General features: G+C 39.9%; 1 protein-coding gene across 1 annotated transcript in view; it reads left to right on the forward strand.

Annotated features, from left to right (window-relative positions):
- Positions 1 to 17,931, forward strand: part of LOC126248003 (probable 39S ribosomal protein L45, mitochondrial) — a 102,703-nt gene extending 84,772 nt beyond the window's left edge. Inside the window, exons 7-8 of the mRNA XM_049948588.1 lie at positions 587 to 736; positions 17,551 to 17,931. Coding sequence (XP_049804545.1) covers positions 587 to 736; positions 17,551 to 17,814 — 414 coding nt within the window. The 3' untranslated portion in view covers positions 17,815 to 17,931. The remainder of the gene's footprint in view (positions 1 to 586; positions 737 to 17,550) is intronic.
- Positions 17,932 to 19,369: the final 1,438 nt, after the last annotated feature.

The raw sequence follows: 19,369 nt of genomic DNA on the forward strand, positions 1-19,369 counted from the left end.
GTAGTGGCTTGTGCAGTGTAATGCAGGTATAGGAGGAAGGAAGATTTGTGGAAACTTGTTTAAGATCAAAAGAAGCAAACAGTAGAAAATAATGTATGTGGAATGCAGTTCTGATTTTGCTGACTTAGATGGACATCATTATACCGGCTATTATTAAGTATAAATGCAGATATTTTTATTGGTGACTGATGACACTGTACTGAACAACATTACATCAATATTTACTTCATTTGCAGATTAATAATTATAGCTATTATGAGTAGTATGTCTTTAGGTTGGTTAGTATCTCCAAGTACACAAGGCACTAGCAAGCCTTAATGTTTGTTTTTCCCGGGCAACAGGTGAGGTATTGAAATGTGGACGCAAATTGATTCTCTATATTGACAGGTGTAGTTCACTTAACGATGCAATTACGACTGAGCAGAAAACATCTGGTAGTAAATTATGTGTCTGTTAGACACCGAGAAAAAACAATTAACACACTGAAATGGGTACATATTAAAGTACCAATGATGACAATATCTGTACTTATACCCCAACACCCTCTATGTACATATGGTTTGTTCTCATTGTTTTCTCTTTTCAGCAAATTAAGCATAATTCAGAAGATAAAACAATACACTGGAAATTTGTTAAATCATTAGAAGCACCAAGAGTTGTTCATGCTCGTTGTACAGACATCATCTCAAAGGAAAATGTATTTGCACAGGTGACAGTGAGATTTCATACACAGCAGGTAATGAAATTTTGATACGTAATGTTATCATATGAAGGGTTAAAAATTTTATCTCAGATTCTGGTAACTGAATAACATTAAACTAACATTGTTTTGAAATACTGTGTGTGTAACATTTTCACCTCTAAGAGTTATAGTAGCTTTCAGAGACATTCAAGTAGTAATAGTGTTGTGGTCTTTGGTCTGGAGACTGGTTTGATGCAACTCTCTGCATTAGTCTGTACTAAGCCCTCTTCATTTCTGCATAACTAGTGCAACATTATTAAGTATAAATGCAGATATTTTTGTTGGTGACTGATGACAGTGTACTGAACAACATTACATCAATATTTACTTCATTTGCAGATTAATAATTATAGCTATTATGAGTAGTATGTCTTTGCATATGAACCTGCTTACTGTTGTCAATCCTTTGTCACCCTCATCCATTTTTGTCTTGCACACTCCCTCCATTTCCAAACTGAAGATTCCTTGATGCCTCAGGACATGTTCTATCAACTGATCTGTACTTAGTACTTAAGTGAAATAGCTGGTTCTTGCAATGTGCCTGAATATTTGAGTAGTTGTTTGTGGATAGCATTTCAAGTGCATTGTGGAACTTAAAATTTGTAGCAAAGATTGGGTTTCTGGCTATTGCGATTATAAAGACATAGTAAATAGAGTAAAATCTCAATGATCATTATAATGTTGGGGCTCTTGATAAATGTTAAATGAGAATGCTTTATTTCAGTATGCTTATTTGGTGATACTAATACAATCACCTGTCATTTCATAGTATTTGATACAGAACCAATTTTAAAATTATAATCATCCTCAGGTGTACAACGTGCTGCTGGAGAAACGCCTGCTCAGAAATATCAGTGGAGCACAGTATTTAACTTTACTTATCCACATTGCTCCTGCATGTTTTTAATGCTGTCTGTCTATCTTTCAATTCATGAATCTTGATACTGCTCTTACCTTTTAAAATCCAACAAAAATTTCCTTGGTTCATCAATTTGCCTGGTTACATGTTCCACCTACCTCTATTTAATTTTCATTACAGTCATTGAGCTCAGAAGGCTGATAACCTACTAGCTTTAAATAATGCTATCAAAGAAAGTGACAAAAAGGAATACCAAATGGATAATATTGTTGTTGACAAAGACTTGATTAAGGGACTGCGAAATGGTTTTTGAATTGGGACATGGAACATCAGGTCCTTCATGACAGGAGAAATGGTTCCAGAATGAGATTTTCACTCTGCAGCGGAGTGTGCACTGATATGAAACTTCCTGGCAGATTAAAACTGTGTGCCCGACCGAGACTCGAACTCGGGACCTTTGCCTTTCGCGGGCAAGTGCTCTACCAACTGAGCTACCGAAGCACGACTCACGCCCGGTACTCACAGCTTTACTTCTGCCAGTACCTCGTCTCCGACCTTCCAAACTGTACAGAAGCTCTCCTGCGAACCTTGCAGAACTAGCACTCCCGAAAGAAAGGATATTGCGGAGACATGGCTTAGCCACAGCCTGGGGGATGTTTCCAGAATGAGATTTTCACTCTGCAGCGGAGTGTGCGCTGATATGAAACTTCCTGGCAGATTAAAACTGTGTGCCCGACCGAGACTCAAACTCGGGACCTTTGCCTTTCGCGGCAAGTGCTCTACCAACTGAGCTACCGAAGCAAGACTCACGCCAGGTACTCACAGCTTTACTTCTGCCAGTACCTCGTCTCCTACCTTCCAAACTTTACAGAAGCTATCCTGCGAACCTTGCAGAACTAGCACTCCCGAAAGAAAGGATATTGCGGAGACATGGCTTAGCCACAGCCTGGGGGATGTTTCCAGAATGAGATTTTCACTCTGCAGCGGAGTGTGCGCTGATATGAAACTTCCTGGCAGATTAAAACTGTGTGCCCGACCGAGACTCGAACTCGGGACCTTTGCCTGCAAGGTTCGCAGGAGAGCTTCTGTAAAGTTTGGAAGGTAGGAGACGAGGTACTGGCAGAGGTAAAGCTGTGAGTACCGGGCGTGAGTCATGCTTCGGTAGCTCAGTTGGTAGAGCACTTGCCCGCGAAAGGCAAAGGTCCCGAGTTCGAGTGTCGGTCGGGCACACAGTTTTAATCTGCCAGGAAGTTTCATTTCAGCGCACACTCCGCTGCAGAGTGAAAATCTCATTCTGGAAACATCCCCCAGGCTGTGGCTAAGCCATGTCTCCGCAATATCCTTTCTTTCAGGAGTGCTAGTTCTGCAAGGTTCGCAGGAGAGCTTCTGTAAAGTTTGGAAGGTAGGAGACGAGGTACTGGCAGAAGTAAAGCTGTGAGTACCGGGCGTGAGTCGTGCTTCGGTAGCTCAGTTGGTAGAGCACTTGCCCGCGAAAGGCCAAGGTCCCGATTTCGAGTCTCGGTCGGGCACACAGTTTTAATCTGCCAGGAAGTTTCATATCAGCGCACACTCCGCTGCAGAGTGAAAATCTCATTCTGGAAACATCCCCCAGGCTGTGTCTAAGCCATGTCTCCGCAATATCCTTCCTTTCAGGAGTGCTAGTTCTGCAAGGTTCGCAGGAGAGCTTCTGTAAAGTTTGGAAGGTAGGAGACGAGGTACTGGCAGAAGTAAAGCTGTGAGTACCAGGCGTGAGTCGTGCTTCGGTAGCTCAGTTGGTAGAGCACTTGCCCGCGAAAGGCAAAGGTCCCGAGTTTGAGTCTCGGTCGGGCACACAGTTTTAATCTGCCAGGAAGTTTCAGGAGAAATGGTAATGGAAATGTCATGTGGGTAGGGCCTCCTGTTGGGTAGACCGGTTGCCTGGTGCAAGTCTTTTCAGGTGATGCCACTTCAGCGACTTGCATGTCGAACAGGAGGCATGAAACAATTGGAAGCGATGCTCAGTAACTACAAATGCATCGTGACAGTCTTCCAAGAATTCCCCAAGGGATCATGAAGATCGGTAATCAGTACACCCTCTTTAACAGCAATGAGTCACACCCAGAATGGACCTCAGGAGTTGGTTTAGCTGTCCATGACAAAGTATGTACAGGTGTTAACCAAGTGGATGTCGAAATGTTAGCACTTATGTACGATAGTGTTAAATGCATCTCCATAAAAAAATTTGGTCGTCAATTACCATTCACCATCAGAGGACATAGTTGATGAGGTAAAAAACAACTTTTATGCAGAGTTGGAGAAAGTCATAGATAGATTACCAGAACATACAGCCCGCCTAGTCTTCGAAGACTTTAATGCACAAATTGGGAAGCAGGAGGAAAATTGGACGATTGTCAGCCTAGATAGTCGACATGATGAAAGCAAGGAAAGTGGTGCTTGACTGAATAATTTTGCTGCCAATAGAAGAATGACCACTGGGAGTATGTATTTCCCTCGCAAGACGATACATAAAATCACATGTTTGCCAGACTAAAAACCAGACTGATCACATTTTGGTGGATGGGAATCACTGTGGGTGTGTTGAAGAAGTAAGGAAATTTTGCAGGGCTGATTTGAATTCTGACCATCTTCTAGTGATTCTGAAGCTGCGACTGAAATTATCCACCAAATTGTGAAAGAGAAATGAGGCAGTGGCTTGTCATGCCAAAGACATGCTTGCAAATGTACAAGTGAGATAGTGGTATCAAGAAAAAGTCATGACTCGTCTATTGTCCAGGATCGTAGGTGGAGTTGAAGAGAAAAGGCGGTCACAAAGAGAGGGTGTCAATCAAACTGCAAGTGAGGAACTGGGACAGCAACCAAAGCCAATGGAAAAGCCATGGTTTGATGGTGATTGATGATGAGTATAAAGAGGTGGTGAAGATAGGACAGCAAGAAGATTAGAATGGCTGAAGAATCCCACTGACAACACAAAGATAGCATACACAAAGAAGACTAACAGACAGAATTATAAAACAGAAGAAACGAGAATATGGTAAACAGTTATTGAGACAAATTGAGGAGTCAAGGAAAGCAACCTGATCCTTCTTTCAGTGGACAAGATTTGTGAGAGGTGTTTATAGACCGCAAACTTTAATCCTAATGGATGAGGAAGAAAGCGTGGTTCCTTCAGTGGAGCAAGCACATGCCTTTGGAAAATATTTTGACAAAGTACTGAATCATGAACATCAGGTAGAAACAAAAGAACTGGAGAGATTAGAAGGGACAGAAGAAGAAGTAGTTCTTGAGCCAACACTGGATGAGATAAAACCCATTCTGGAGGCCCTGGCATCATTGCGGAGTAATTTTGGTACAGGGGAGGGAGGGGCGGAAACGGTAATAGAAGGTCTCAGACAGCTTATGGCCAAAATATGGTCAGCAGAGGAGATCATTGCAGATTGGAAAAAGGCAATGGTATGCCCGATTTTTAGAAAAGGCAGTGTCACAAAAGTGCATAATTATTGAGGGATCTCATTGCTTGAGATAGGATATAAAGTGTACACCATTCTGAGTTGACTAAAACCATTGCTCGGTGAGACTGTGGCCGCATACCAGTGTGGATTTACCCCTGGATATTCAACCACCGACCACATCTTCATATTGAGACAAATGATGGAGAAGTTTTATGGATTTGATAAAGACCTGCACCTTATATTCCTTGATTTGTAGCAGGCATGTGACAGCATTAATCGGACTGCCCTCTGGAAGATCATGCAGGAGTTCAGCATACCAATGGAGTACATTAGGCTGATTGCAGCTTGTTACACCGTATCAAGTTGCCAAGTACACTTTGCAAATCAGTTGTTGGCACCCTTCACAGTTAAGAATGGGTTGAGACAGGGTGATCTTCTCTCACCAGTTCTGTTCAACATAGTGCTGGAGAAGGTGAGACATGTAGTTGGCTGTGATAGGGTGGTGGAGATGGTTGGAAGTGATACAATCCTTACATTTGCAGATTGTGTGGTGATTGTGGGCGAAACTCTGAATGAGGTGACAGCAGATACCTTTCGATTTATGCTAGAAGTGAGCAAACTAGGTTTACTGTTCACTGATGAGCAAACAAAGTATATGGTAGTCTCTCGTTGACAAAATGATATGGGCGCCATCAATATAGATGGTCACAATTTTGAAAGAGTTGATAAATTCAAGTACCTGCGGGCAGCAGTGTCGATAAAAGTGAGACAGAGAGAGAAATTTGACAAAGAATAACCGGGTGTACTACAGTTTAAACCACTTATAAAAGTCATGGGTTGTATCCCAGGAAAGCAAGATACAGCTATACATATCACTAGTGCGACTGATTGTATTGTATGGTTGTGAGACATGGGCAAGTACACAGACAATGGAATGTGTGTTTGAGAGGAAGATTTTAAGGAAAATTTGTGGCCCGGTATACAATGCAGAAACTGCAAGATGGGAAAGAAAAGCACAATCAGGATCTGTTTCAGTGGTTGAAGAAAGCTAATATTGGGAGAGTGATTGGAAGAAGAAGGCTACAGTGGACATGACGTGTTCTACGAGCAGAGGGCGCTGTCCCTAACAGAGTATTTGTACACCAGCCAGCTGGTAAATATCCAAGAAGTTGTCCACGAACGATGTGGAGAGACAGATCCTTAGTGACCCTGGAAGAAGCAGATCCAACAGCCAGCACTCAAGATGCCCAAGACAGACGTAAACGGGCAAACATATGTAATAAATTTCTGTGATGTTACAGCTGTTTTGTCATGATTCGTGGACTTGATGTGTTAATCATTTCATATGTTCTATGTGTGTTTTGTATTTGTGTATTTTTGTCTTCTGCCATGGGCCTAAATAGCCTGTGTATGTGCCATAAATGATGATGATAATGATGACAAGTCATAATTACTATCTAAGGTATTTCAATTCTGTCTTTGCAACTACAGTAGAGCGTCGATTATCTGAAGTAATTGGGGGACATGGGTGTTCGGAAAATTGGTTTGTTCGGATAATCGAACTGTACATGTTTATTTGCCGAAAAGAAGTACTGTACAGCAAATTTATTCATACAAACAGGCATCTCTTTTAGTTTTACAAAGTAACATACAAAGGCAACTTCAGTAGGAATGTATAGTATGTGGCACAGTTTATTACACAAAAATATATACATATTACATACGCATTTTGCATGAACAATACACACAGTATACAAAATTAATGTTTAAAAAAATCCTTTATTTTGGTCTGTCTAAGCAAGCCTACACGCTTACGAGCAGCTAAGTCACGTACTTTTTTCATTACAGATATCTGAAACGGGTCACTTTCATCTTGGGCTTCAAACCATTGCAAGGCAGTATCTAAACAAGTGAATGCCTCAGAAGCTGTTGGTATACTTTCATCTTCACTTTCTGGAGCACTGATTGATGAGATGCTGGCGGCATGATTTGGTGTCCTGGATCTGCATCATTGATATTCATCCATTCATGAACGTCTTCTTCATCACATTTGTGGCATGCGACTTTCAAGTCAATATTCTTATGATTTCTTAAGAGACTTTCTTCTCCATCCTCTTCTCTATCTAACAATAACTTACGCAACAATTCTTTCCTGTAATATTGTTTGAAAGTCTCAATAACGCCTTGATCCATGGGCTGTAATACGGAGGTTACGTTAGATGGAAGAAATATTACCTTTATGAACTTGTCTTTTTCATTTAAAATATCACATGATGGATGAGTTGGTGCATTGTCAAGGAGAAGTAGTGTTTTCTCCCTCTTCCCATTCTTTAGCTGATGAGCTTTTACAGAGGGTACGAAAACGTCCAGAAACCACTTCATAAAAATCGTACTATCCATCAAGGCACTCTTTTGTGAGGTGTACACAACAAGCAAGGCTGAAATATTAACGTGCTTGAAACAAAGCAGGTTTTTACTTTTACCAATGATGAACATAGGCAGTCAGTGACTTCCAGTAGCATTAGCGCAAGCCAAAGTTGTAATACGGTCCTTGCTTGTTTTAGGACCAGGTGCTGCAAATTCATGACATGAAACAAGTTTTTCTTGGTAAAGCTTTCCAGTTAAGTCCAGTTTCGTCAGCATTGTAAACGTTTTCGAGAGCATAATCTTCTTCCTTTAATACGTCCCTTACTTTGACTTTGAAAGAATCAGCTGCTGAAGAATCAGCCGACAGTTTTTCTCCCTGTATTGTAAGCTCACGAATGCCGTGTCTTGACTTGAAGCGTTTTAACCAGCCCATGCTCGCTTTAAAGTTCAAAGGCCCTCCAAGTTTTTCGTTGAACTGCATTGCCTTCTCACACAGAATGGGACCTGAGATAGGTTCTCCTTCCGATCTCTTTTGTGTAAACCACTTGTAAACAGCATCATCTAGATCTGTGTTAGTGGCGAGCTTCATAGTTTTACGGCTTGTTGATCCATCAGTAGAATCAAGCATAGCTATAAAATTTGCTATGCTCGTCTTTTGTTTTTTTATATCCGTAATTGTCGACTTCCCCACCTTGTACTCATTGGATAAAGTGGTTGCAGATTCACCTTCTTATAACCTTTTAATAATCTCGTACTTGTCCCTCATAGAAAGGACAACACGTTTACGTTTAAGCATTTTGTATTGTCAAGTTCACTTCTTCACGCAGCAGCACACAAGTGGTCATAACAGAGAACAGAAGGTGACTGTTTGCACCGTGAGAAGCTCTTCTTAGGGGCGCGCAATCCTTCAAATTGCTCGGAGCGGCACGCCTCAACTCTAAGCTGGAGCAGCTGTTGCTGTGAACAGCTTTGATACTGCCGCTACTTCTACTGCCAGTGCCAAGCCAACAGAAGTGTGCTGATTGTTGAAACACAGCAACTGGCGGCTTGGCCGGTCAGCAGCACCTTGTGAAGGCCCCATTAGAAGCAATGTTCCACCAGCGGTGGTCCAGTGCGGCGACTACTGTGGGAAACTTGGTTTGGGAGTGAGTGGGATGATGGACGGTATGGTGGGAGAGTAACAGGTGCGAGCGAGTACACAGTTCGGTTAAACGGTCGTTCTGTTGACCGACGTTCGGATAATCGACGCTCTACTGTACAAGAAAATGTGTATGTTTGTTATCAAAAGCATTTTGTTTTATTGAAATAAAACATCATCAGTGGTCTGTAATAAGAGTCATTTACAATTTGGCTTGATTGCTAGATTGGAAAAAAAATTAAAACATGATTATAATGAATCAAAGCTTAAAAAATCTAAAGATACACAAGCAAGCAGAAAATATTATAAGAATTAAAACTGACAAAGACATTACTGGAAACAAAAGAATACATAGAAAAAAAACAGAGGAACTTATCACCAAAAACAACATAGAATAGTTAAAATGAAACCAACAAACAAATTAAAAACACTTGTTGAAAACACACGAAATACAAAAACATAGGGTATACAGGGAGAGACAGAGACTTGTACAAAGAAATCCTCAGGCACTCAACATGAGATGCCAACCAAAACTCCATAAGGCACACATTCCTGTCTGCCTGGTAGTAAATTTCAGAACAGCTCCCACATACCTATCAACAAAACAAATGCAATCGCAGCTCACCCAAAAGAACAATAAGAAATACCACTCAGCTAGTAGAATGTACATAATTTAGGAGTAAAGGATGCTGTACAAATAACACACACACACACACACACACACACACATTATTTATGCCCGTACAACCAGCTACCTCAGACATATTGATGAAACAATAAAATTATGATAGTTGATAACACAACAAAAATATTTCGAATTTAGTCAACAATGCTGTATATAAGAAGAACACTTAATCATTGTTTCATCTATTTCAGGAGCACTGGCCATTATTCTCATGAATTATATAGAAATTATATTTGAAGATCTAATAACAAAGAAAAGCTACATCATTTATTGATACAGAAACATGGATGACATAATATGCATGTTAGATGAACCTTAAAACAAAATACAACTACACAAAGGCATAAATACCATTCACAAGAACATAAAGTTTACAGTAGAAGAAGAATAACAAGAAAACACGCTCAACTTTCTACATATAACCCTAAGATAAGACAATCACAGTCATACATTTCAAATAGGAGGTGTGTTCAAAAAGTAAGATGACTTTATATTTTTATGAAAAACTATTCATCAATATTCATGTTGTCCCCTTCAAAGTAATCCCCCTCAGATACAATACAATTGTGCCAAAGCTTCTTCCAATCCTTGAAGCACTTCTCCTAAGCACTTTTTGGTACAGTCTCGAGTACTTCCAGCGATGCAGTTTTTGTTTCCCAATCTTCGAAAGTCATTGTCCTTTCATAGGTCTCTTCAGTTTTGGGAACAGGAAAAAGTCGCAGGGGGCCATATCCGGTGAATATGGTGGCTGAGACATGGTTGTCATGTTGTTTTTGGCCAAAAAACCTCTCACAAGCAACGATGAATGAGCAGGTGCATTGTTGTGATGCAAAAGCCATGAATTGTTTTTCCACAATTCCCGATGTCTTTTGCATATTGCTTCTTGCAAACGGCGCAAAACTTCAAAGTAATACTCCTGTTTGACCGTACGACCTTGACACAAAAATTCATGATGCACTTGCCACAGTAATTTAAAAAAAAAACTGTGAACAAAATTTTGACATTTGGTTGAACTTGGCATGCTTATTTTGGTGTTGGCACTCTGGGATGCTTCCATTGGGACAACTAGACTTTGCTTTCGATTTAATAACACTAAACCCATGTTTCGTCACCAGTTATGACCCTTTTGAGCAACTCGATTGTCATTGACGTCATTCAACAGCTCCTGAAGGATGCTCATGCAACGATTCTTCTGATCAAAATTGAGAAGATTTGGAGCAAACTTTGTTGACATATATCTCATGCCCAAAACATAAAAATTAAAAAAATTAAAAAATTGCATTACAAGAGCCATCCAATATCCCAACATCCCCAGCATCTTCTCTTATGATAATTTGACGATTTTCCAAAACAATTTTCTTCACAGCTTCGATGTTATAATCTGTTGTTGATGTGCTAGGGTGTCCAGAACGAGGTTCATCAATGGCATCTTCTCAGCCATCTTCGAAGAGCTTGTACCACTTGTAAACATTTTTTGTTACTTAGAGCAGACTTACTGTATACCACTGTCAACATTTCAAGTGTTTTAGAGCACTTGATTACGTATTTCACACAAAATTTGATGCAAATTCTTTGCTCTATTTTTTATAATGATCGAAAATTTCCGAGCACACTAAAACATGTCTCACCTGTTTATCTGTCAACACTTGAAACTGTGAACATATGTTTGGAACATGTGTACCAGCACAACAAAAAAAAGATTGATAATCGAATGTACGATGCGTGCACAATTTGAAAAGTCACCTTACTTTTTATACAGCCCTCGTATGCAGAAATTACACAACAGACACAACAATAAACACAGCCTCAAACCACCCAGAGAATCACAAACAAGCTGCAGTCAGATACATGCTAAACAGACTTAATGAGAGTCTTCTAAACTCTTCTGATTACCAAAAAGAGCTAGCCACTATAAAACAAATAGCATTAAAAATTGGCAGAAAGAAGCACTAGCAGATAAATTTAACAGAAAACAGGCTAACACATACACTGTCCAGTCACATTACTGTGACCATCTGTCAAAAGCATGAATAAGCACCTTTTGCAGCGTGGACTGGTGCGAGACTTACAGGAAGAGAGACTTTGAGGTTCTGGAAGGTACCAACAGGGACGTGAAGCCATGCTGACTCTAGCGCTGTGACCAGCTGCGCTAGGTTTTTCAGTTGAAGATCCAAGGCATTAACAGCACAGTCTCGGTAGTTCCACAGATTCTCAATTGGGAGTTTGGTGGGCAGAGGCATACACAGAGTTGTAGAGCTATTCTAACTCCAGTACCGTGGCCAGCTGTGCTAGGTTTTTCAGTTAGAGATTCATGGCGCAAATAGCCCGATCAATGTGGTCCCATAGATTCTTGATTGGGTATAAATCCGGGGTGTTTTGTGGGCAGGGGTCTACGGTAAACTCATCCTCATGCTCTTTGAACCATGCATGTATGCTATATACTCTTTGACATGTTGCATTGTCCTACTGGTAGAAGCCATCGTGCTGAGGAAAAACAAACTGCATGTAAGGGTGGAAATTGTTCCAAAGGGTAGATGCATACTTGTGTCGATTCACTGTATCTTCCAGAATGACAAGATCATTCAGGGAATGCCACAAAAACATTTTCCAGACCATAAGACTAACTTCTCTGGCCTGGATCCTTCTGATGATTCTTACAGGATGTTTGTTTTCAGATATTTCAAGCTGATTGAGCATAAAACATGATTCATCAGAAAGGACCCCCTGTCATCTCTCAGTGGTCGTCCAGTTGCAGTACTGGCATACAGACGCCAGCTTTCGTCACCAATGGCCAGCAGCAGGGATGGGTGCATGTGAACAGTTTACAAACTTAGTGGTGTCCAAGGTGCTTCCATCTTTAGCATGAAAGCCAAAGATTGTGCCGTTTTGGACATCAGATAAATTGCTCCATTTCTGCATTATGACAACGAATGCACTATTTTCCACGTCCCCCTGACACGCTCTATATACACTCCACTGCTAGTGCTGCCACCTACCGTCTGTGAGTGGTTATTGTATGTTGATGTCGAACCTATGGAGTGATCACATTAATGCGTGCATGTGTCACAATCACAGGAAAATGGCTTGCAGTGACCTATCACTGTAAACTCACATACAAAATAAGTAATATTTTTTAAAAAAGGACATACACATTGCCTACAAAACAAATAGCTGAATAAATACAGAAACACATCTCTAAACTAAAACCACAACCAGACAAGATACAAACAATCTGGTATCTACCAATTCAATAGCAGGGACTGTGAAAAAATCTACATTGGGATGACTGACAGGGCATTTGACACAAGATATAAAAAGCACATCAGGGCACGGAAATACAGTACAAACCACTCAGTGTTTGCAGACAACCTTAAACAGGAAGACCATAGACCAGGCACAATATAAAAAGATATGAAGATTCAGTAAAGACTGATGCCTCCCCCCCCCCCCCCTTTCAAGAAAACTCCCATTTACACAAAGCATTAAAACACAGTAAACAGTTACTCAGTGACCAGATAAATAACTGGAAACCAGACACTGTCTAAAATAATTGGAAAACGAAGAATCATGTAATAAAAAATAAATAAACCTGTTTCTTTCACACCCCTCACTCTCTCTCACTCTGCCTTTCTCCCTCCCATTTCACCTTTTGCTTCCCAACCCATCATGCCCCCTCCCCCCCCTTGTCTCCTCCCTCACCCTGACCTAATCACCCTGCGGATCTTCAATTCCATTACTCCATAATTTGAAATACCTTCATTAATTATGAAGCAACTATGGACAATATGACTACATAAATGAATGCGTCAGAATTGTGTTTTGCTCTTCAGTTTGTTACATGATTCATTGTTTATGGTCATACAGAGTAACATAATTGAATGGCATAACACACACAACACACACATGATGAAGCGCAGAGGAAGAGGGCGTTTTTAGATAAAGGAAAAGCTAGCAGTAAACTTGACAATCCTACACAAAATACACGAGACATATTTAGCCAGAAACATTGTGGTGCAGCATTGTGTTGTGTCTCACATCAAGAAATGCATAGTTCCATAAAGCAAGGTGGGATTAGGTCAGAATCGACAGTGATAAACAAAGGAATACCTCAAAACTTGCAAGTAGACAATGTTTCCTGATGTGAGTGAAAACCAGGCATAAAATATTGTAAGTAAAATCGACGTTGTGTGTGTGTGGTTTTTTTTTTTTTTACAAACAATCTGGAAAGCAAGCCAAATTGTAAATATCTTTCATTGCAGATCACTGATTATGTTTTATTTCAGTAAAAACAAAATATGTGTAGAGACAAAAATAAACATTTTCTTGTAGTTACAAAAATGGATTTGAAATACCTTCATTAATTATAAAGCAACTATGGACAATGTGACTACATAAATGAATGCGTCAGAATTGTGTTTTGCTCTTCAGTTTGTTACATGATTCATTTGTTTATGTTTATTTGTTTATGCTGGCTAGTATGGCCATTTGAGGTATTAGGCCATACAATTTGTGAGAGTCATTAACAACTGAGAGCCTTTCTAGGCTGCAATAAAGCTCCTTGAAAATCTAAACAGTCTGCAGCCTTAAAGCTGTCTATGGACTAACCAATTTTTCCCATGTTGGCTACAGATGTATGCTGATTGCTAAGATGAACAGTAGAGGTAATATGCAAGCATCCTCAGTGCCAACTCATCAAACGTAATTATAGAAATCTCGCCAAACTGTGAGTAAAAGTAAGGGCTGGGTTGAACTGTTAGTTATGACACTCCAGTTCCAATAGGTTTCAGAAAGTAATTAATTATTTGATAGTTTCCCCATAGGCCATGAAATACATTGAATCTCTTGAAATACTTTATGTTACTGTAGCAGTATTTTGAACTTTTGCTCATTGAAGATCTAGAATAGTAAACTGAGCTGCCATAGCCCTCTTCAGCAAGTAAATGTTTATATTTAAAAATAATAATTTTTCTTTGTGATGTACTCTAGTTACTTTTCTTTAGTAAGCACAGGAGGCAAAAGATTAGTCACCCCAGGAGACGTCATGCTAATACTGTTTAATACCACCTCTAGCCATGGTAAAGCATCAATTAAGTGAGGAATAGACTCCACAAGTTTCTTCAGCTGTTCAGTATGTAGCTGATGCCAACCTTTGATTATTAGACCCCATTGAGCTACCAGATTGTGGATTTGTTGATACATTTAGGTGAGGTAGGATTTGCCAGTGTTTGTGAAACCAGGAAAGTATATCTTCAGCCCTTTGAAGATGGCTGTCATCATCTTGGGAGATGGAAGTGTCTACAACATACTTATCATAAAGATGTGGAGGAAAGGATAATATTTAGTCACAGAGGATATAGAAATAGACACTCCCTTTTGTTCGCGGCAACTGGAATGAGTGGGTACGAGTCATGGTACAAAAACACTCCTTAAAATATCACAGAATCACCCTCCTTACACCGTGGGCTAAATGGTTCTTTGGGCCATTGGTACACTTCGAGTCATGCATAGTTTGAAAAGAAACAAATTTCAACTCGTTGGACACACCACTTGTCTCACAGTAGTGGGGTAACAGGGGTGCATACATTCAGGGACAAACCTTATTGATTAATGACCCCCTCCCCTTGTTCTGCTATGTGGTTTATGACCTCTTGGGGGTTGATTTATGACATGCTGGGGATAATCTGTCCTTCTGAGAACCCTGCCCATCCCACCCCTTTCCCTCCTCCTCCGCCTATCCCTCTGGAAACTTCCAATCCTCCCCCCTCCCCCTTGCTGATACAAGTACACTTTCAGGCCTGAGTTATTTGAATAGTCCCCTCCCACTCTATCAGTTTGACTGACTAATTAATTAAATCAATCAATTAATTAACCCCTCCCATCCACCACCTGGAAATCGACAGGTCTCTGCTGGACAGGAGGGATCTCACAACAGGAAAATTCAAGTTACAGGAAAGGATGTACTGTTTATTTATAAAATTCAGTTTGCAGGGGGTTGGATCTCTGTTGCTCATCATGCTCTGCTGTTTGGGAAGATGCAGGTCTTGTAAAATACATTGAAAAGAAGTAACTAAATAGATCACTTGTTTTAATTCCAATTGTGGAAGGAATACCATCATAAACACGCGCTACAGGTGATTACACTGTTAAAAACCTTTCGATTATGAGGCACACGCCATACGCTGTCCACCAGGCTGCACCATGCGCCAGTTGCATGGCGTATTCCTGCACGCCCAGGCCCAGCGACCATCTTCTGGTGCTGCACAGCCAGTCGACTTATGCGGCGTGCGGACTGGAAGTCGCACTAATCCCCCAAACAAAAGCTTCAGACAGTGGCAACACTTGCTCTCCCTCTCTCCTTCCCTCTCTCAAGTGGATGCTTCCTGTTTGTGTACACCAGCATATGCAAGCACACACAAAGATGTATCCCCCACTCCTCCTCCCTTTCATTCCCCTCGTCACTCATGCAGACCTGCTGTTGGTAGTCGGTACATCCCTTTGTTCCCATACAGTCCGGTGTCTGCATTGTAAGCCCCACTGAAGAAATGTGGCTTTATGTGCCACTGTGAGCAATTGCCTTTTGCGAGGTATCACCCAAATGTTCATTGCATGCAGTTCTCTTCCCGTTGCTTGCTTGGAAACTGGTTGGGATGAATCTGCATTCCCTGACAGCAGGAACTCCTGTCAAGTTTGAAACCACTGACAAGTTGAGTCACAGACAGGCATAACAAAAAGACTGCTAAACTAATAAGCCTTCAGCCAAAAGGCCTTCTTCTGAGGTAGACAACTCTTTCACTCATGACCACTGTTTCTGGCTGCCTCGGTGGCCAGAGACAGTGGTCATATGTGTGTGATTTGTGTTTGTGTGAATGTGTGTTGTCTTCCTCAGAAGAAGGCCTTTTGGCCAAAAGTTCACTTGTTTAGCAATCTTTTTGTAACTTCTTCACTATATGGTGAGAAGTTATCTATACCTTTCATAATATTGTCATTATTTCATCCTGGATTTTCCATTGTTTGATTAAATCAGTGACATGGGGTGGTACTCACCTCCAGTCCCAGCAGTCTAGGGTCTTCTAGTGACCACTGTTTGTACGCTGTGTTATATGGCTGCAAGTGGTACACCATTCCTTGCAGACATGTTGGACAGCCCCTGCTGATACTCCAACAAATTAGGCAACTTCATTCATGATGTGGTTATGAGCACTTACAGACACATAGCTCTTTTATATCATTCTCTCATTTCTTGGTGTCGACCCAACTTGCTGCACTGATTCCGCACAACAGGCTGGCTCATACACACCCTCTTCAGCACCATGATTTACATTGGTGATGGTGGGTTACATGACTGCCTGGTACCAGTTGTACACTGTCTACAGCAGTATTAAATGACCAGTATGCTCTTTTAAGGGGGATGATTAATATTCTGTCGACTGAGCTTCTATTACATTTGCACAATGCACAAGAATAGGACTGCACACATGAGATAAGATGTGAAACTTGCATTCCAGGCAATTTCTAGAATAGAAAGTGTGATGAAACAGGTATAGTGTATGGACTGATATGTTCAAAAATGCAAAGCAGTTAGCTACATTATTAGAATTACGGATAGGACTTGATATGAATGTTATTTGGGAAGAAGATTTTTAGTTTGTGGGGGTTGTAAAGTTGTACCATGTTTCCAAATGGGCAAAATAGCACAACCTTTGTCTGTGATTCTGTACAAACCAGAGTTTTGAATGAACCTATTTACTCAGTGCCATTATTCATCTTCCGGAACAGATTTTTAAATAATTTATTTATTCTGTAACTTTTTCATTTGTCTTCTGTTGTAATATTCATTATTTTCTGAACACCTAATTGTGTTCCGACCATGGGAGTAACCCCTGGATTTGGGAAACTAATTTCCATTTAAATTGTGTTCCCCAGATTCTTGCCTGTAATGAAAGTCTCTCCCCATAGTTTCGTTTATGAGTTTCTTCTCGCCTTGCTTGTTTATCCAGGATTTTTTTTGTCTGTTTCTCTGTAAGAAACTTCAGTTTTTTTCCAAAGTACTCCTTGTACCTTTACGAGCAATATGGACACTTTGTTTCTGGAGACCTCATTTTGTCCTGTGAATTTATTCATATCTGAAGCAGTTGTGACTCATCTTTTCAGAACATTAATAATATTTTTAGAAGCAGCTCTCCGAAGAGTGGCTGATGATTTGCCACTTTTTTATTTTATTTATTTATTTATTAATTTTTTTTACAATAATTTTGGCAATGTGTTGTGTATACTGTGTCATTTAATTAAAGATAAACTATTTTTCTTTAGATCCTGGCAGTATATGATCGTTTCGGCCGCCTGATGCATGGAAGTGAAATTTTAGCAAAAGATGTATTGGAGTATGTTGTCTTCGAAAAACATATGGCTAATCAGTATGGAATTTGGCGAATTCATGATAAAATCATACCAGATTGGATGCCCCCAAGAGAACCAATGGAAAAAACTTACGTTAAGACTGAAGAGCCACCAGTTGAAACCCAAGTGCAGACTGTTCCTGAAAACAAGGCACAAGAAACAGTTTCAAATGTATGATCTTTGTTTATTGTCCAATTGTATTTTCTGTACTTATTCAGTGTTTTATAAACTGTTTGTGAATATTTGAAGAAAAAAAATGAATTTGTGTAAGTGAATAAACAAATTTATTTGGAAGTTTCTGACTTATGGTGTGAAATAGGCGTGCTTTTTAAAAATTTGAAATATTGGTATCGTACAGCTTACAGTGATTGTGTGATTAATGTGCCCCCTACTAGAAGACACTCAAGTTTTTTTCTCTGAACAATGATTTTATCCATGACATGCCCTAATGAGACAACAGGGGACATCATTATTTCAGTGTCCTGTCTTTCATCAGTACAGAGGGAAACTACCAGATGGATTTATTCATTGAATATCACTTTTAATGGAGGACATTATGACATGTGGTATCTCATTTGCGATGTTAATTATTGTGGTTTCACTTCAGGTAAGGTCACGATCAGTTCCTTCCTCCATAAACTTCCAGCTGAACAAGTGTTTTATCTTTAAGGACTTCAAGATGGTAGGATATTAACCCCCAACCTTTGTCACATCTAGTAACTTACTAAAATAGTCCTCACTATGATGTGTAACAGTCCCCACAGCAAGTGCACCAACTGGCTCTCCACTGTTTTATATGTGGAATGGGGTATTCAGTATCCTTGTGTTGCAGCATGTATCCTGTCTCCAACTAGTCAGTCAGATACCAGATCACAGCATTATGTTTGTGCTATAGTTTATGATTTTGTGCTGTTGTTCCCTGCTGTCTGCGCCTGTACCTTGCACACATAAATAACGTCTTCAAAAGTCAGCTAAAGTGGAAAGCAATACAAAAAGAGTGGCATTTCTTGAGAAGAGTAACCTCAGTATTGCCTATTGCAAACCACTGTCCTCCCAGTCCAGCTGCCGTCCATCTGTTTTATTGTCTATGATGTAGAGTGGAATATTTCACTTATCATCACAACAGTGTTATATTAGCATTCTGCAAAGATTAATTTAATATAATATAATTAGACAGACAAGGATTTTTTTAACTATCCAATTATACTGTGTGTATGTTTTCAGAAATTGATTATTTTTGTTGGTATATTTGCAGAATATAATTGTAAATATTTTATTTTTGTGGACATTTTTGAACAATTGTTTCTTGTAGCTTGATGAAATTTTGATTGATTGATTCTGAAAGCACTGTCAACAACAGATTTTGCAAGAAAAGTTATGATGAAGAAATTATTTTTTGAGAAAAGACAAGCCTTATGACACTTGATAAGTTAACTGACACTCATTATGAGATTGTGACATTATCTCATTTGGCTATTGTTTTTGAGCTGATCTCATGAGTTCTTCTGTTAACAAGGCAGTATAGTACAAGGTGTACATAAAGTCTGGGAACATTTTCAATTATTTATTGCACAAGAATCAAACATAGTTCAGATATCATACATATGTCATTTTGAAGAGAAACCCTGAAAGTTTTTTTCATGTATGCCACCACAGCATAGTTCGGTAATTTGCTGATAGTCAGTGCTAGTAGCAAACATGGCGAGTTCATGAGCAAACATGGAGAGTTCAT

Source organism: Schistocerca nitens, chromosome 1 (assembly GCF_023898315.1).
Source record: "Schistocerca nitens isolate TAMUIC-IGC-003100 chromosome 1, iqSchNite1.1, whole genome shotgun sequence".
In the NCBI taxonomy this organism is placed as follows: Eukaryota; Metazoa; Arthropoda; class Insecta; order Orthoptera; family Acrididae; genus Schistocerca; species Schistocerca nitens.